The sequence below is a fragment of the Pelecanus crispus genome, chromosome 4 (assembly GCF_030463565.1).
Source record: "Pelecanus crispus isolate bPelCri1 chromosome 4, bPelCri1.pri, whole genome shotgun sequence".
Lineage (NCBI taxonomy): Eukaryota > Metazoa > Chordata > Aves > Pelecaniformes > Pelecanidae > Pelecanus > Pelecanus crispus.
The window spans coordinates 50899093-50919833 of NC_134646.1; the positions used below are offsets into that span (position 1 = coordinate 50899093).

Here is a 20741-nt window from a genome sequence, read left to right on the forward strand (position 1 = left end):
CCTCTAATAAAAATGTTTGGATGATCTTAGAATTTCCAAGCACCCTGGAAGCACCCTGTCAGTCTACTGGATAAGGTGTACGCATAGGAGTCTTTTCAACATTAGAGGACACAAGGATTGTTAGGGTAACTGGTATAAATTTGAGGAACAACAAAGATTGGGAGCACAAGAACGGGACAAGGATGACTTTGTACTGAAACAAAACACACTAGTTTGGCTTCAGCGTAATTCCTTAAAAGCATAAGGGAATGCCCTCATGAGTGCTTCTGAAAACTGCCACACAATGTATGACCTTTATGTTCTGTTATTTCAAATCAGTCATAGGACACTGCACTTAAGCTAGTCCTGAAACTGGCGTTTTGCATCTGCAACTTCTTTTTGAATTAAATATACATGAAAAGTATGTTGGCATCCAATCTTTGTTAAACAGCTGCACAAGTCCTTCTATACTGCCCATTAGCCACGAGCTTTCAATCAGTTCCTAAAGTACATCAAAATACTGCCTACTTCAGCACTAATGGTTTCACTTTTGATAGGGCTGAAGAACTCTGGAATAGCTGCAGGGAAAGAGTGTTTGGGATTTTAAATTCATGTAAAATAGAGGACAGTAGGATACCATATGCAGTAATTACCGCTTAAAAAAGCAACATTTATTCATAGATATCACATTGTTACCAATAATATTATGGTTATTTCCTATGCTCAGAATAGGCAGATGCCTTTAAATCTAATAATTCCAAAAATGTTCCAAGCCATCAGATTAAAATGCCATTTTCGCATTTTAATCCAAAATCTGAAAATATCTTCTACACCTTTTATTGAAGACTTGGAACACAACCCAGATTGTGCTACTTATGAGAGGTCACTGGAGGTCCAGTTCCATAATTCTTGCTGAGATCAACTAGAATTTACACAAATAACCTTAATGAGGTCAATGGGACCATCCCTATGAATAAGCATTTCAGAAAAGAATCTTAAGCATGTGAACAGATATCCATCACTTGTTCCAAATGGTTCAAAAGAACTCTTTGGCATTACTGGACCTCTGGGGTACACAAAAATAGCCAGAAGCTGCTGTTAAAATCTGCAGTTAAAACAGTGAAGAAACTTACTCAAACAGCTTAAAATCTAAATCTTATTCACAGCAATGTTTCAAATCCACAACTAAAAAAAAAAAAAAAAAACTTTCCATAGAGTAAATCTGAACAGATTACTTTTTAATCAGAAAAATCAATACTTGAATGTATGATTGTAAAAGGAGATGTGATTTTGAGAGATAACTAATTTGCCCAGTGGAAAAATCAAAAGATCAATGGAATAGTATTTAAATAATTTCATGAAAATCAATCATATGCAGATATGAACCAGCTGGTTATACAGCATAGCACATCAGGGGTTTAAGATGTGCGCATTTACATACACATATAAGAAACAGTAATTTCACCTCACAGATATATAAAGGGAAGACAGAACCATAATTCATGATGAATTTCATCCTCCATGTCATAATTCAAGATCTCCAGCAAAAGACATGAACCAGGAGATCATAATGCAATTATGAGGCACAGCCAATATGAAGCTCTGAAGTTCTTGAGACCAGATATCCTCTCAGCATCCCCAGAAGAAAAGTTACATATGACTGGGCCAAAAAACGTAAATTGATCTCTAAATTGTTAAAATAAGAGGAAATTTTTGAGACTTGAGAAACCTAGTAAGCCTTCTAGCTTTGAACTAAGATTGCTTGCATGCTTGAGAAAAGAAGGGATGGACAACACAAGAACAGATATTCAGGGTGCATCCAGAGAGCTAATGAAATTGAGTTCTTACAGAATTATATTTGTTGTGTTTGGCAAATAATAGTTGATTTCATCAAGCCAAATTCTTAAAAAGAATATAAAGTTATCATTCTTATAACGTGGGTAGAAGGAACGCAGCAATTCTAGCTACTGATTCCCAACATGAAGTTTCTCAGTTTTGTAGAGTAAAACTTGAATATTCTGCCTGGTTCTAGAATTCTGTCACAGGTACAACCATCACTCTGGGGAAGAGTGGCTGAAATGGTGACTTAAAACAGCATTATTTTTGAAAACTGATTATACCATTTAAAAAACACAGAGTGTTGGTAAACTAAACAGATACGTTTGGCTACTACTAATCCATATTTTTCATCACTGTGAAAAATATGAGAAGGACAAGGCTGAATGCATTCCAGAAAACTTTTAATACCAGTTTCATTCAGCGTGCTTCAGATTGTTACAGCACAAGAAATGCTAGCGGAAGTCAGGCGGATTAAATGCCAAACAAGTACTTAACCAATTAGAACGATGGAAAACTAGTTAGACTACATAATTCTCTTGGATTGTGGAGCAATGCTTGAGAGAGAGAGATAAATGTCATCACAGTCTTGAAGTGAATTGAAGGTCTCAAGTGCAGCTTTCTGCTGGTCCTCAGAAGCGTTCACCTTCCATAAAATGGTAAAATGTCAGGCCTGAAGAATACAGTTGCTACCCAATTCACATGAGGTAGACATGTGACCCTGGTATGGGTTTCAAAACCAGTCACCTATCATTTTAATGCAAGATCTGTGGGGTGTGGTGTGAGATTACTAATGACACCAAAGTGCTGGCCTTGCTTCAACAGCAAGATAAGGAGACTCAGAGATAAGTGAATAGACTCATTTTGTTAATACACAGCAGAGTTTAGTAGTCAACAATCAAATTACACCCATACGCTTGCACAAATGGGTAAAAATACCTCTATTTTTAATTGTTAAAAGCTGATGTCAAAATCTCTAAACTGATGCCGCAAATTATATTCCTATGCCTGTTTTTACGACCTAGCCCTCTTATTCTGAACTCAGTATAAGGAGGTGGAGTTCAGCCCTTGTGCAAAACCACACTAGTGATACAGAATTTAAAAAGCAAATTAGGTACTCGATTTTCTTTGCTTGATGTCTGTCCCCAAAACATTGAAACCTGTCTTCTTGCCCTTCTACATCACTCAATGTACTGTCAATACCTAACAAACAGTAATGTATTAGATAAACCGATTCAGAAACAATTTTTTTAATTCGGGGTTTATTTTCCTTGATTCACTTGTCTACAGCTATAAGGCTTGCAAAAGAAACACCTTCATGAACATCTAGTATAGTAGTTTTTATTCCTCCAGGACACCAGACTAAACCAAGTGTTCACTCATCCATGGAATTAAAACAAAAAGGACAAATGTTTTGCATCCTCAGTTTTAGAAAGCAGTATCTAGAACAAGAGGACACTTATGAACCCAGGAACCAAATGAACATAGAAATACCAGGTGTTTCATGGTTGGACTGGATGATCTTAAAGGTCTTTTCCAACCTAAACGATTCTATGATTTATTTCAGAAGATGCAGCTCAGAATTCTTAATCAGTTTAGAACTTTTTCTTATAAGAAATCTGGACAACAGAATTTATCTCCATCAGTCTCACACTAACAGGTACAAATTCCTCTGTTGAAAGAGATTAGGTTATTTCTTCCATACCTGCAGTATGGTACAGAGCAGCAACATCTTTCGAGACTGTAATAATGTAAAAAAACTAATATTGAGTAACTTGAATGCTTCTCTTCTCATATATACTTTTAAGGGGTTTAACCCTTCTCTGAGTAGGAGTGTTTACAAAATGTCACTTGGTGAGTCATACCATGCTTCTGCTTGCTCCTACAGTTTCAGCAGATAAGCCCTGAAATAAAGCGCAAATAGGAGCACAAACATAACAAGATACATTAAAAAATACTGCAAAATTGTTATGCATGAACTTGGACCATACAAGCCTTCTCTTGGCTGTATTTTTCCACACTTTGTGACATAATATAGTTGTCCATGTTCCCTACACACATAGATACCCACACATGCACAGTATTTCTCATTCACCACCTCTTAAAGAAGTGATGATTAGCCAATCTTACCTCATTCTCCCCCACATACATAAACCCAGATACAGAGGGAGAGTTGTTTGTTTTTACAGCACCTTTCTAAATGTATTCATTTTTTGAGAGTTTCTGTGGCAGCTTTGAACATTGCTGGTGGGCCTCATCTACAGTCTGAGAGCATCCCTAGAGGACATAGCTTAACATAACAACCTATGATCTGCATATACAAAAGTATTTTAACTGGTGTACCAAGTCCTGTGGAGCTTGCAAATCTAAAACAATTTTAAAAATGAAAGTACTAGCACGCATAGTACATGGGAAATTAATTTGTCTATACGAGAGAAATTGTGAACTTTGCAAATACCATGGGATGTAGCACTGCAAGGGATTAATTTTTGGCATTAGAACCATTCCAAGATTTCAACCAGAGATCTGAGTCAGAAAAGAAATCTTTTTACACATATAGCTGTAGCCTTTATTACTAACTGTAGCCCATGGCATCTTGGCTTTAGGACCTCACCTGATGCAGAACTTTGCTCCACCTCACATGCTGTTTTGCACTCTAGTTTTACATATGTATTTTAACACAGAGCTAGCAAAACCCACTGGCTCCATGACTCGATTGTGATGCCAGATACACCTCTTCATATTAACGTTTAGAATTTATTTCCAAGTTGAACATCAAGGAGGATGTCAGCTGAATTCTGCAGGCAAAAGATCAATAAATGGATGCAGTTTGAAAAGCTGGCTACATTCCTTAATGATCCCTGTGATCAACTGAAATTTTTATCATTTTATTCGAAGAAACCCAGTTGCCAAATTTCTGATCATTCTTCCCACACACTGAAACCAAGGAAAAGGCAGAAAAGTAAGTGTAGAATTGCCAAACAAGTCACAGTTACTTTTCTGACTTTTGTCAGCTCATAGTGAAACTAAAACAGATTCTAAAATAAAAAGAAATTCCAAAATGTGTTTTGACTTTTAAAATTCTAAAAAAAAAGTAGCTAATAAATTATTTTTAGTCATTCTGATTAGAGTTTGAGTATTATTCTGGATCATAAAAAAAAAGTATTTCCCCTAATTCTTGTTAGGTGTCATAACTACTTTCTGTGTGAGAGACACTTTGATTTATCTGAGCATATAAAATGCATCATATTGCTAATGGCTGAACAACTATTTTTAAGTGAAGAAGACCACTTAGACGCAGAAGTTGTATTGGCCACACCTACACCTGTTCCACTGTCTGACTGTATCCCTGGATGCCCATATTTAAGAGGCTTGTAAGCCTGCCTCCTATAATCCTCATACCTACCCTATCTACCAGAAAAAGCTCTTGCTCAGCCTTCATTACTGTTACTGACATGATGTCTTTACTGTGGCTCTTGCTTGAACTGACTTGTTCTACTTGACAAAAATCACTAAGTAGCAAAGTGGTTCTTCTCAAATGTAAAGCGACTTGTTTTTCTCAAAATATTCTAAATTTTATGTAGCCTAATAGAAGGGTTTAAGATGTTAGTTTTGTCTTCAATCTTGAGAAGGAAAATGTGATTATTTCTTCTGTGCTCCCATTTGTTAATGGAGTGGATTCAAAAGGAGCATTGCAAATTGTTGCCATATAATTTCACAGAGCTTTGTTCTGATCAAAATTTTTACTTGGGAGTTCAAGGGGAGACTTGACATATTACAACCTGTAAAACAATCCTGTAGCTAATTCAGATACTTGTGGCTTCCAGACTAAAGACCTGGTTTAATGTGATGCTCTGAAAGAATCACAGTCTGAGAGAGGAGATATGTTACTACTATTGGCAATAGGGCTGTCAACGGACTTCAAGTTTGCAAGATTGTGCCGTATTTACTTTAGAGCAGCCCCACTCATTTCAGCAGAACTAGATGAACACAAATACACCATGATGGGATCCTCACTCAGACAAAGCTTTGAGGCAGATATGCCTAGACCTATAGCAATCCCTACCTCCAACCAAAGGGCTTTCAAACTCAGATAAACTGGTATATCAGTAGATATACTAGAATAGTTAACTTTTTAAATAGAAAAATCTTAACCTGACTAGGTAAAGCAGAGTAGAAATGACAAAGTTTATTCTTTTATTCAGAGCTCTCCTTTTGCCTAGTATGTATTTGCTGCTGCTTTATTCCTCCCAGGCTTATTTTATTTGACTCAGTAACTTTCTGAATGGTGATAAACCCTGCTCAGACTCCTCTGGTCCTATACTGTGCACTTGACACTCCCATTTCTCCTACATGAGATCAGTATAGTTAACAAAGAATTTTCATCGCAGTATAGGCATAAGGTATAGGAGAAACAGAGGGACTCAAAAGTTGTGATGCTTCATGTAGAGGTAGTTGACAAAATATTTTACCAACCCATTTTCTTTAAAAAGTGCTACTGCACAGGACACATAGGAGACAGTAGGGACTAGCCTTGTAGAAAGCACCAGCTGAGAAAATACATTTTCTGGTGGCCCTAGCAAACTGGCAGAGCTGCATTTGTAGAAACGCCCCCCTCAACCCAACCCTTTTCTATCCATACTTGATCCTTCCAGCACCTATGGCAGCATAACACTTTAATGCAACACCCTCTAGGAAGAGACACTTAAGCAGATGCATCACCTACAGTTCACTAATTTCCTATTGTGCGTTTGCACTCCATAAAGTGCTCACAGAGGAACAAAGAAGTCTACCTGCCAGCTCAACTGGGTTAATTTTTTTTTTTTTTTTTTTTTGCAATACCTTTCCAAAAACTTCAGGTTTTGTTCTGTTTTGACCCATGTGACAGGTAGTTTTACCCAGAAAACACAAGGTCTAACTTTGGTAACATAAGTATAGCTAAACAGAGGGTTATTAAGTGATTCATGAAGGATCTAAAATAAAAGATGGAAAAATTAAATATACCACATGGCATTCTGCAGCCTGTGAAGAAGGAAGAACTGTAGACTTTTGTCCCAAATCCTTTGAAGACATCTTTGAAGTGTCTGGAGAAATACTAGGTGGATGTTCTTGGATTTCAGGCTCTGCTTTATTGTCAGGGATGGGAGCTATCTGAATAGAAAGAGATGCTGTGTGTATCTCAGGCACGGGGTTACAGGCAGGTGAGACAGGCCTTTGTGGAAATACTGGCACTTCAACAGGCTCGAGCTCTTGCTGTGTATTACAATGAATGCTACCCGCTGGGTCATGTGTCCGGGTTAATTTCAGGGTAGATACCCTACGTTTTTGAGACTGTTGCCTTTGGCCTTGATGGAGAGTAGTACTAATACCAGCTACTGTGCTTGTGCCTGCACTGGAGATCGAGGTCAGTGGTTTAATGATTTTTTGTGCATAGGACACACTTGTGTTAGATATTTGAGAAGACATTGTCTTCTGGACAGACTTCTCGTTAGTGTAACAGACAGTATCTGTGGGAAGGTGATTAGCTGGACCGGTTGTTACTGCCTGGAGATTAATTTCGTTCTTGTGATTAGTTACTCTTGCTTTCTGAAAACTTTCTTTTCTAGGGGGTGGCAGAGGTGCCTTATTTGCCAAAAGCATCCACACACAGCAAAATAACATTGAAGAAGAAACAGAAAGAAAGTAAATGTTAGCAGGAAATATAACTCAGTTTGACTTTTATCTTTAAATAAAGGAACTAGCAACTTATGGGGCTTCATCCCAACATCGCTCAATTCAATAGACAATTGAATTGGTCAGGTTCCCACCACCTTTTGCTGTGCAGGGCTGTACAGCTTGTGTTTAGAAAGCCAGATGTTCCATTTGCTCAGAGTAAACTGGGATCAGAAGGGAGCCCACAATAGTCCATTTTCTTTTAAAAAACCAGTTATTACACTGAATAAGAATTATGACTGTGAAATTGTTCAGATATGTAAGTAATTTCCAAAATGTACTCCATGCTCTTAGATAACAAGCTATTACTCACAGGTAACAAACATACATAAAACACACAGAGCCTCTTAAACCTTCAAATTAAAATAGTAACAGAGACAGTATTGATGTTGGTATGTTGATCTTTTTTGGACAGATAAATATGTTTCCAAGTTAAGTGTGTTTTTTTTTTTTAGTGTGCTCTAATTACATTGTTTTGCAAAACAGGCAGAAACATTATCAACCTTATAATTAATAAGTCTTTTTCCTCAGATATTATTTTGATGACTGATGCATTTCTCTGAGTGTAAAATATTAATAAATACTCTTTGAAGTCTGGGAACACCCCTAGAAAGCTTTTATTTGTGTATGACCTACTTTTATTTAGCTGGCTGCCTTGTTCATTGAAAGCAATTTCTGGTAATTAACCTGGAGGCATGCATCCTGTGTTGAGTATACTTTATCTATGCAGTAAACCAGTTTGTAACAACCCATACAAACAGGTGATTTGCACTATCTGGAAGACATCAGGACAATGTTCCATAGAGGTATCCCATCTATATATACTATCCCCCAAGAATAACACCCACACAAATGCCAAAGCATGAAACTTGGTGTTCGGTTTTACCTGAGTTGGTGATTTTTTATCCTGTAGATTTGGCCGCACGCTCCTAAAACCTTTTGCTGTAAGAGATGAACTGCTAGCATCTCCATTCAGTGTCTCTCTACTTCCATCATTGTAAGATCTCCAAGCTTTTGTGAGGAAAAAAGAATCAAACCATTTTTTTGGTGATTAGTAGATCTCTATATTGTTATCATCATAGCAACCCAGCTATTAAACTGTGGAAAAGTTTAGCTACTACACAACTGACATTGCTGCTGTTATCACCATGCAAGTTATAAGAACAGGGCTAAAGCTGCCACCTTACAGAATATTTATCTTTAAAATTTAGAAAATGCAAGCATTGACAATACTGCTGGTAGCAGTTTGATACCTCCCCACAACATTCATACAGACTATGGATTTTAACCTTGGGAGTCCTTTTGAGATGTTGGTGCCTTGGCCCCTGTATAAAGCAGGCTGAAGTACTTTCATAGATTAGGTTCCTGAACTTCACAGCTGCATGGGATTTTAAAAAACATTCCAGCTCACTTAAAGTTAGTTCGTCATGGTAGTTTCACCAAATTTCACCACAATACCTGATTAGTTGTTCCAATAATGCATCTTATTTCCAAATCTGAATGACACCTCACTTTTCCAACCCAGCAACCATGTTTTGTCTCTATCCTCAGAGCTGAAGAGCCCTCAAGGCATTGTCAAAACGCAGAGGGAGATACTATCTTGCCTCAACAAGTTACAGATTTGAAGACAAAAATTGTAAGAGGATGGGAAAAGTAACACATTATGTGAGCAGGCTGCTAAGTGGGATGGGCAGAACTTGCAATCCTGAGTAAGGGATGAAAAATGAAACAGCAAGTGCCACTGAAGCTAAAAGTGGCAAATTAGCAGTCTCTGTTCTCCCACACAATTCATTTTCTGACAACATATATTGTGTTACAGGAAATACTGCTTTCAAATGAGACCTGAATTTGAGGTCTTAATCACTTGCAATTATTATTACAATTTCTGTGGTGCTTTCCTTAAAGAATGTGGATGTATGGAGTAATGAAATCAAATAAATGGAAGATTGTTATAATTCATCCACTTACATGGTATTACATGGATGCATAAATAACACAGTGTTTTATTTACCTGAATCTGGAGACTGAGAATCAGACCCTGAAAAAGAAACATCCAGTATTAATTTTTCTTAGAAATAAAAACATGATGACACAACTTGAAAAATATGTAGGAGTCTTTTTTGTTCACTTTTGTAATTCCCTCCTGTTACCTAAGCACACCTCAGAATATTAGACCACAGGTAACTGTGCAACGTTTATTGCAAAAGTTCTACAGAAGGTTATATTTTGCTGAGAGTTACTGTTATTTAATCACTGCTATTTCAGACAGCCAATAATAAACAAATATTTGCTGTGTTTTTTTCCAGTAAATACTGTGATATACTACTATCTAAAATCCAGATATCAAAAGAAGTATCACTCCTTTAAGATGAGCTGGAAAGGTTTAATTCAAAACCAAGAAAGATGCCTACAGATTCTGTCAGGATTTTCTCTCCCCCTTCACACCAGAATGTGTGATGCTTTCTTCATCACTTCAAAGCAAAACACAGAAACTGATACATACATACTGCCAGCACAAAACAGATTTTAAATTCGGGTTGCTTTTTGGATTACTTGTAGACATATTAGTGGGTTTTTTTCGTCCTAAAGCAACTAAAATTATGACATCTCTAAACAAATTAAAAATATTTTTAATGTACAATAATTATAGTACTAAGAGCACTCCATATCACTAATTTTAAGCACAACAAAGCGAGACATCAAGAGGCTTGTATTGCATGCTTAAATGATAAGAATTTGTTGGAAGGGTTGCTAAGAAATAAGAACCCAATGTTTTCTTAAATTTACATACTCGCAGTAATTCCAATAACCCTTCCACTATCCTTACAAAGATTAGCAACTGAATTTTTAATTTGCTTCATAAATTCTAACAGTTCTTATTCCTAGGAATTAGTCTTATATTTGAAAAGATCTACAAAACAAAGACTTTATCTTGCAATTATTTTCCGGCTCATTCTTTATTCAGCTTCCTGTATTATACTTGTTTGGTGTGAACACTGCATGTTCAGATTGCTGTAAATTAGTCTACACCACTCAAGATTCTTTACTGATCATATACCTACAACTACTTAATTCACCAGTGAACCCAGGCAGCTGATACCCATTAAGATTTAATTTTGCAAAACCAGACGTGAGTATTGCTAAGAAGCAGTTCTGCCTGTCTGCTGAATATTACGCATGTTTTTATTGTTTTAAACATTTTTAGGAAAACATGCTCGCTAAATGATGTTTTTAAAGTTAATCTGGCTTCTGACGATCATTTTGCAACAACATTCAGATTCTTTTCCTTTCAGAAGAGTTTTTAAAGCAAGTTGCAATAAACAAGGTTTGTAATAAACAAACCCTACTTTTCATGCTGTTATCTTTGAAAAAAAACAGGGGACATGAGACCCAAAATACGTATCAAAGCCAAAATTAATTTATAAATGACAGATTTTTCCTAGGTCTTCCTAATTTTTTTCATTAATGGCTACTAAGCATAGGCAGAGAGAAATTAAGACTACTTTTTAAAGAGCATTGTAGAAGTAACAGACCTGTCAGTGGAATAGAAAGTACGGTTACCCTTCTCCTCCTTGCAGAGTAATATCGCAGGAATGCGTAACACTACAGAAAAGCCATTCAGGAGCAGTATCTCACTGGTTAGCAGTTATACCTGAGGCCAATAGGTTTGGAGAACTCTGAACTCTCTTCACAGCTGTTAATGTGACAGACATTGCAGCACGTTTGCGAGCACACCCACCGCTATCTGGAAGCACAAAACAATACAGACAGCAGCCCCAGACAAAGGGAGCAAGCACATGCAACATACCACAGTGTGAGATATGCCAAACATACATGAAAATAAGCACGCAGTTAGGGAACTGCTGCAGGAATGTGTAAATTTGCAAGTTTCGCAGATTAGCAGAATACATAAAATTTCACAAGCTTTTAACAACAATAAACCTCACAGAAAATAAGTAAAGAAAGCAATATTTAATACTTAATCCACTAGGGAAATATATACATTCTGTCACCTGAAAGACTGCTTAATTATAGCTAATTAGTAAAAAAAACCCCAAGTAATCAAGATGAAGGATTAAGCATTCCAGAGTAATATTAATCAATAATCTGCACTGTAAAATCATTTCTTTGTATGCATTAGAAAGACACCATTCACAAACTAAGCTTATGTTTGATCAGCTGACAAAGCGCTTTTCTTCAATCTTTTGGATCCTTTAAGCTCAAGAAACAAAACTACTACGGATGGCATAATTTTTTGTTGTTTTGGTGGAACATCCTTGTCTTCCCTCCCCCCTCTTCTTTTCTATCTAATGCAAAATAAAAAAATGTATGTCTGGAACCCAATAACATCCTGAGGGAATGACTAGAAATCTAAAATCGCTCCTAACAACCAGGAATGGAAAAAACCCCTTTCTTCTGGGTCTTGCATGACTCCTTTCTTTCCTTACTCTCTGCTCCTCTCTCACCTGGAGCTGTCATTCTGTTTTATAAATACATTGTTATTATTAGAAGGTAGCTTTCCCACAACTTAGATTTTTAGCAACATTATCAGAGTTGTAAAAGCACGTTAATAAATATTCTTCCTGATTATATTTAACTGGAATATTTTTCTGCTCTTCAATGTAATAATTATTTTAATTTTCATACTTGATATTACTGAAATTTCATACAGGGCCCCACCGAAGTCAAGAACCACAACTACAATACAGGCCCATCTGTGTCGCATGACAGCGAGTTTTATAAAATTATGCTTAAGAAAGACGTGCAACCTATTAGTAGAAAGTATTTCCTATGATAGCAGTAATTTGAGCCACAGAGACATCTTTAACCCACGTCTGGAAGAGAAGTGAGCTCCTGGCATTTCTTTGCTCATTCCAATATTCCCCTGAAATAGCAGAGCCCTCTGGCCACAGGTCTTGCAGGATATGCATTAAGTAGTTGTTAACGTTGGCAAACATCAGAGTCACTGCCCCAGGTGTAAGTAGCTCCAGAGACTCATTGCCAATTCTAAGTCTCAAGGCAAAAGGCCAAATTCAGGCAGCAATAGTCGAAAGCAATATATTACCCACAGTTAATTATTGGTGGTGTGCGTGTGAAACAAAGACAATGGCTATCAAATCTGCACATTTGTTTTAGTTTGCTTACATAAACATAGAATGGCAATGGGTAATTAAAATCACATTTTCCATTCTTGTATTCCCCACCCCCCCCAACATACACCGGAAGTAATTTCAAGGAGATTTGATGATGTGTTGATATTGAGGTTCTGTTCTTATCTGAATATTGGCAGACTTTGACAGCGTCCTTTATTTGATTAATACAAGCTATCAGGCAAACAGTTTTATTAAACTGCCACACCTTCTATTCAAACAAAGCGATACTTTATTTGTATTTTTTCCAGAGCTACCTTCCTGAATTTCAGGATAAGGAAACTGAAGTGGGAGGAAAGGAAGACAATGAGAAAACTGACTACAAATATTTCATCATTGTAACTTTAAGAAATTCTGCTTCAAATTAATTTTTAATGTAACTGAACTGAGTCAGAGTTTTATACTTAGTGGACCCATTATCTAGCAAAGTGTTTGACATGGCTTCATACAAGATAGCTAAAACAGATGTTGTAACTGACTATATACATATATGCATACAATATTTACCCCTCTATATAGAAGTCCATATGCAAGTCTGCACCTGCAATAACATTCTCAGTATCTGTACAAAATAATGAGAGTCAATGAACACTCATTAAGACATAACCGCACAAATATACCATATTGAGTTGTGCAAAATTTCTAATAAAATATGAATGTGTGAGGGCAAACACATGTTTATGCATGATGGACTCCATCTTCCCATCTTTGTTCAGGCCAGGCTCCCATTAAGTCAAGGGCATCATATCTGAAGGAGGATCAGCAGAATCTGCACGCTGCCTCAGAAGAGGCAGTTTTCAAACTGCTTCTCTTATCTGCATGTCCTTACATAGTTGAACTTCAAGAGACTTATTCCAGCCTGTATTCCTTTTTTGTAGCTCCATCAATTTTCCAGCAAACACTAACTATATTCACCCAGTTTCTTGAAGTCCAAATAACACCGAAAAGCTCAGTCTAGAGAATAGAGAATTCAAAAACAGTAAGGGAGGCTGAATTAACGATCATCTGCTCATTTCACTTGGAAACTATAAGCAATTAATATTGCACAGCTGTTACTCAAGGAACCAATGAGGGTATGTGAAACAATCTATACAAAATGTATGCATATATAAAAAAATGAAATGTGTGCAAATATGTATACACATATGTACAATTCTCTGTGCTTTTGACATGACGAATTCTTCAGGAGTGAGAGTCCTGTCTTCCTAGGTATTGTTTTAACATTGAAGCAAAGGAGACCTGAATCAGCTAAGGTCTGCAGGCAATAATAGAATATGAAGTTGGACAATAATTCACAATCAAAACAGCTGCCTAAAAAGCAAGTCCAGCTCAAATCAAGACTTAGCACGGTTGGTGCCTAGATATTCTTTTGCAAGCCCTGCATACTCCCATCAAATCAGGAAAAGACAAATAAGCATCCTCAGCAGGTACTGCAGAAAACAAAGGCGAAAGGGGAGGTAAGGATTATCTGGTGAGATGTTTCGCACAGTATTTTGCAGAGCAAGGGTCTTATAGAGATGAACTCCTGAACACTAAGATCAATGTTGCAGACTTAACTTTAAAAAGAGAAAAAGAGCGAGCCACCCACTGACTGGAAAAGACAGGCAAGATGGTGGCTCACCCTCCAGCTAGGAGGATGTGTGTATTTGTGTATGTATCCTAAGTCTCTGCAGCAGGGGTCTGGATGCTCTCTTCCCCTTGTTAGCTCACCATTCAGCTCTTCTCCCTTTGCCAACTCCCCTGCTGCAATTTTTCTCTTCAGCCTTTCTCCATTCCTCACCTTCCCTCACTTCTTTCTCCTGTCCTTAATTCTGTTTCTCTCCACAAATAACTACTTTAACCCTTTCCCTCTAAATCCACAATCCCAACAACTGCTCCCGCTACAGACAGCATCACCCTAAGTGAGCTGTATCTCTATTTGACAAATAGTCTATTGGTCAGATCCTGCTCCAAAGCAGAATGGAACCAATTCAAAGCACCACCACCTTCATTTAGGAACATGGGGTCTGTGGTGTTTTGTTTTGTTTTTTTTAAAAAAAAGACTGTTTCAGAAAGTCAGTAAAAGCAGTGGCATAAACCAAGCTGGCAAAGATGAAAGGACGGTGACTTCTTGTGAAGAGGTTAGAGAGAGCAGCCAGGAGGCAGGAAATTTTTAATAAGCTGTTACAGCTCAAAGAAAAGAAAATGGCACCCAAACACAACATTTGCTGATCATTATTCTATCCACTGTACTTCTGAATGTTATAATTTTACCCTTTATCTGCACAGTGAATTCAAGTTTTGAAGTCTTTAGACCAGGGATTCTTACTCCCTATTTGCATTCGGACCTTCTGAGGCAAATACACAGTGCTGGATCCAACAGTCCAAGACACATGAAGCTGCCGCCTCTCCATGTCCCCAGGTCCAACCAGTAGTGAGTCTGGAGATGTGTTCCCAGCACACACATGCACAAGAGCATGTGTATACACCACATACGTACATGGCTGGCCGCACAGATCACAGACATTCAGAGCACGCATGCTAACACAGACGGTGCAATGGCCTCATCCCCCTCCCCTCTCTGGCTGAGCAGGATGAAGGTCCGCTAGTGAGAATACGTACGCACACATGTACAAGGTGTATCCTTCCAGCAACTGGGCTCAGACATTGAGTCTGCCTTCATTCCACGCCTGGACCCCAGAGCTGAGGCTCTCCTGCCACACTCCTGGGAGGGGCCTGGACAAAGGAGGCTCTTGTGCCTTCCTTTGTTCCTTGGGAGTCCTTAATTTGGGTTCCTGCCTGCCCTTGTGCTCCTCTGGGCTTGTGGAGATGGGCCTTTGATGGCTCCTATGATGGGCCTGGGAGCAGCCTGGCAGTGCAGGCTATTATTTGGGCTTCCCCTCCTGCCATTGTTTCTCCAAGCTCCTTTGTGGCTGTGAAGACAAGCTTTTATCACATAACCTAACTGACTACACAGGCAAACCTACTATTATTTGGTTCTTTGATGCTGCTAAATTACAACAAATAATGATTAAAGTAGTAAATTTTTTTGTAGAATATCTGAAACACTCAAGCCCACCTAGTTTGCTTTACTGATCTAAAAGTGGTTTCACAATCTATTCAGGAACTCTGCAGGGACCCAAGAATTTCTATTCTTGTCTCCCAGACAAAAGGTGAAAGATTAGTGCATGTGATGACTTCCATTCATAATATTAACAAACACAAAATATTTGCAGTCTTCCAGAACTGCATACTTTTTCACTCTTGGCTGCTCTTTACGTGCTTTGTCTACTGCAAACAGCTAACTTGTTTAATAATTTTAAAATTAGATGCATTTACCAAGAATTATCTGTGTGAAACTCAGCCAAAATATTTACGAATGGACACCAAGAATCTGTTTTAGCATATTAACTTGTATCCATTCATTATTCCTCAATGTAATTACCTCTCCCCCAACATCAACTATGCATGCACATATATAGTATGAACAATAAGCACATTTATCCTGTGTTTTAATCTGATGTGAGCTTCATGGGTAGCTCAGGTTTTCTATGACTTAGTTTCTCAAAATGTCTCACCAAGTTAACAATGCTCATCAAATCTGTAAAGTACTTCAAGACTTGTTGATGAAAACCCCTATATACAGTTCAAAATATTTTTCTGTTGATGACTGCTTAGTCTGGGTTTAAAAAGGCACACATTCTATGAGACTACTATTTTTAAATTATGACAGCATTTGAACACCGAAAGGAACTATGAGCCAAAGTACCTTTAGTCCTTCTGAAAACCTCCCCTATATTTTACGTCTATTTCTTTGCTTTTGCAAACATGTTTCATTGCCTTATGCTGTTGAATATTCCTTTCTAACATGTGGTACAGAATTAACATAAAATGCTAAAAAAATCCCTCCCATATATGGTAGAGTATTGAAAAATCAAAGCTCTTCAAAACATTTTCTCTGTAGACAAAAATATCTTCCGCAGGGTTCGCTGAGACAGACTGCCAAGTCTGCAGCCACAGGGAACACTGGATTAGAGGAGCCCACTCCAGGCAGCAGATTTACTTTTTCTTTTTAAAGCTGCATATACGCTAGCTTTGCCACTTCAGCAGTTACCGGCATCAAACTAGAGTGCTCATTTATCTGTAGTTGTAATTAATGAAATGCATAGTTTTAAAACAGACTAGTGGCAAATCAATAGTATCTGATAGCTTCCAATTGCGTCATACACAAATTCCTGTTATAAAGAAGTGAAATATTAAAAAACCCCCCTGCACAACTCATTTTATGTTCAAAGACAACATAGTGTAAAAGAAAAAAAGAAAAACAACTAGACCAGAACACCACGCAGAACAGCTTCCACCTCGGTCACTCTCTTCATTAGTAAAGTGATACTTTATCAACAGATAGGTGCAAGATGTTAACTTTTATGACCTACTCACTAGATTTTTTTTTTTTTTTTTTTTTTTTTTTTTTTTTTTTTTACAGTCAGGAAACAATCTACATTAATAAAACTGATAGGAAATAACACATTTTTTGTCAATACCACCTTTTAGCACAGCTGGTAATATGCACTTTAATATCAAGCATACACAAGACAAAAAACATTTTCACTGTGTAAGAGCAGAGCAGATTAAAGTTCAGCTTACAATCATGATATCCTTAGGTAACTGGAAAGGATTTCAGTGTGTTCAGGTCTTTTAAGTTGGCTTTCAAGGCTCCTGTGTGATCAGAAGACTCCCAACCCCTAATAGAAGTCATTCAGCCACATAGATTACTTAAATCTTACATCTATTTCTCTTGAGAATTTCTAGCTTACGTGAAAAATCTTCGTACAGCATAGAACAAAGTCATACTTCAGAGCTGCAGTAGCACAAACTGGCAATTTACCACTCTGACACTACCCACATTTTTCAAAGTAGAAGCTATAAAATGACATCTATCATATGATTTTAACTCATATGATTGCAATGCACAATATAATCACAGTCAAGTGTATGATGATTAGCTGAGTTACGTCTGAAATTACAGTTCTATGAAGCAAGCAGTATTTCAGTACTACTTTAGTTATACAGACTGACACGTTTAGGAAAGACATCTTCACTAAAAATGCAAGAGGATAGGACAAATTTCAAATAGTATTTCCATAAATGAAAAACACACCACCCTGGCTAGTGTTTGTAAAATAATGAAGAACAACCAAAACTTTGGGGAAAACCACACAAACTCAACTGAGAAATTTAATTTTTCCTGCTTATTATATTTACAAATGTGGTGGTTTCAAGTGAGCCAATATATTTTAACTTTGTATTAAAAATATCTGCCCAAGAACCTGGTCCTACTGAGTTCCAGTCATTGCCTGAGAAAATGGGAAGCCAGGAAGCCTGATTAATACAGTAGTCTAGATAATGGCAGCCTATACCATGGAAAAGCTAATCCCTTCAACTTAAGTGTGCTGCTGAAACACCCAAACTGGCGTCAAAGGTAGTTCAGGTCCTCAGGTCCCACATAACACATTTTGCTTATTTCAAGTCATCATGTCAGTTGCCATGGTGCAGCACTACGGCCAATGATTAAAACCAACTGGTTTGGAAAGGATGGATATGTCTATCCTTGTGCCACAGTTAATCTGCAAACCAGACGGTTCCCCTATGAAGAGCTGACCGCAGCTGAAAATTTACACCTGAGATGAGCAAGGCCAGGATTTCACCAGTCTGCTTTCAAGAGCCCTACTCCCACTTCAAGCAAAACCAGCAGCACTCTATTGACTTCAATGATTCAGGAGCAAATATTAGTACCTTGTCACAGATCATGAAGATAACTTTGTATAGAGTACTCAACTGGGTCAATACATCTATCGCAGCAACTTGAGAGAAAATACAAATCCCTGTAAGTACAAAATAGTTACCCTCATCTGATTATGCAAGTGTAGCTGATAATACAGGGTAATATTTATATGCCCCTTAATTTAATGACAGTAGAGAATGAAAACACAGCATTTTTAAAGCATGTGCATTTTCTTAGGAAAATGTGATGCTTTAACACCACTTTTCCATAGCTGTTATGTCCTCATACTCGTATTTTTACATAAAACATACACATACAAAACTGATACTTATAACTTAAGCACTGAAAGCTAAGCATGCATGTATATGTCACGTATCCATATATATCCATACACAGAAAAACATGTATGTAAATTTGTATATATGGAATACAAATGCACATAAGCAGACATACTATTAAAATATCTTGCCTAATTTGAGTTCAGCACCAAATAAAGTACAATTTGTCCATGAAAATTTAAACAAAATTGGGACCTTCTCTGCTTACTAAACAACACATAAAAGTAAAGAAAAATCTCACAGAAGCAGCATACCTGTGTTCATTTTGACACTGGAGGATTTGCTATAAAAGTCTTCAGATTTCCTGTGGAAAATAAAATGATCTATTAATTTGCACAAGACAAGAACGTGTGGTACAAAATGGCAGCAGGACTTCTCGGAGGGGTGGAGAATCACTGTGATACAAGTGACAGTCTTATTTTAACACAGCTTTAATTAAATTGGTACTGCTTGTCCTTCCAAAGTTAAAGATGAGCTGTTGCTTCCATTATAAGCTACTCTATTTTCAAGTGGTTAGTATCTCTGTTGTAAACATTTGCTCTGGGATAAAAAACTAGTGATTGACTTTCGGTCTTGAAACTATAAACTAAAAATTACTCCTGTACAGGAATGGGGAAATATTTTTGAAGGCTGCTTCTAAGCTTTACTCACTCCTTTGTGCAAACTGAAAGATATAAAGAGTACGTGTCTCAATGTTTTTTATGCAGCCAAAGTTACCAGGTCTTTTTCAGCAGTTTATAAGCAGGGGACATGGCTGTTCCCATCCAGTGATTGAATGTGTCTCTACAGACAACACTGACACTCTTAATGTTGCTCACTGTATTGTTACACACAGACTCAGGACATGTGTCTTGGCATCCACAGGAATCCATTTCAAAACTCCCAATGGAGTCAATAGGTAGGGAATCAAGTCACTATACATCAATTTGCTTTTTAAAGGTAATAATTTGCACTAAAATAACATAAAATGCACACAAATGCTGATTAGATATCCCAACTCTATACAGTACTCAAACAAAAAAAAATAGTAAAACCTCGCAAAACCAAACTACAACTGTAGAAAAAGCATGACATCCTACATTAACAGGTGACTTTAACCTACTGATGGTATGTCACAGGACAAACTAGACAATCTTTTCCATCTACTGCCAGTTTATGTCACAGCTTTAATTCAGGATCAGGAGCTTTAATACCTCTTCTATTCAGGCTCTTTTACACATGAAAAGATAAATGCAGAAAAGGTTTCCAGTGACATTCTGCATACTGGGCAATCTCAGCTGTATCGTTACATATATGCTGCCCACTATAATTTACTGAGTGGGCAGAACACACTGGAGGCCAAAATACTGAGGGCTAAAAAAAGTCATTCTTCCTCTGTACTGTTCTCACAGCACGTTGAGGATAAAACAAAAGGAAAATCAGAATTTTTAATGTAATACAGCTTCAAAAAATAAATTAAAAATATAAACTGCCTAACTATGTTGGAGTACGTTGGAAGGTATGTGTGAGGGACCCTTTTTAGAATGGGAGACTCAAGATACTAATTAATACGAGTAAAGAAAATACTGAAACAGAATTCCAGCTCAACTCCAACCCTGAATTAACTGTAACTCTAAGGTAACATGTATATTGCTGTATTCTCTTGTATTCATAACGAAGCCAGATTCTCCACTGCTTGAAAAACTTACTGTTTTTCAGAAACTATCTGAACTCTGCTGCTATTATTCACTCAGTTTTGTGACAAAAAAAGATGCACATTAAACTTCTTGAGAACTGTGGAAATAAGTATGTGGCAGTGAATAAAGTTTTATTACATTCTTCTTATGCTGCAGCTATCAGCAAATTACCTCTGAGAATTTCTAAAAGGTCTTTTAAAAATTAAGGCAAATTCTATTTGACTCATTTTTTGATAAGCTGTCTTTGACTCAAATTTTGGATTTCTATAACAGCTACAGAATATCC

The 20741-nt window shown here is 37.2% G+C and overlaps 1 protein-coding gene across 5 annotated transcripts in view; it reads right to left on the reverse strand.

Annotated features, from left to right (window-relative positions):
• SORBS2 (sorbin and SH3 domain containing 2) overlaps nt 1-19043 on the reverse strand; it is an 84476-nt gene extending 65433 nt beyond the window's left edge. For 3 of the 5 annotated variants that reach the window (XM_075708637.1, XM_075708636.1, XM_075708635.1), the window contains exons 1-4: nt 19034-19043; nt 11180-11272; nt 9539-9565; nt 8414-8538 (exon numbers count right to left, since the gene is read on the reverse strand). In XM_075708637.1, coding sequence (XP_075564752.1) covers nt 8414-8538; nt 9539-9565; nt 11180-11272; nt 19034-19043 — 255 coding nt within the window. Of the gene's footprint in view, nt 1-8413; nt 8539-9538; nt 9566-11179; nt 11273-19033 lie in introns of those variants that run through there. The other 2 variants (XM_075708638.1, XM_075708642.1) reach the window with 2 other exon arrangements.
• Between the last annotated feature and the right edge of the window lie 1698 nt (nt 19044-20741).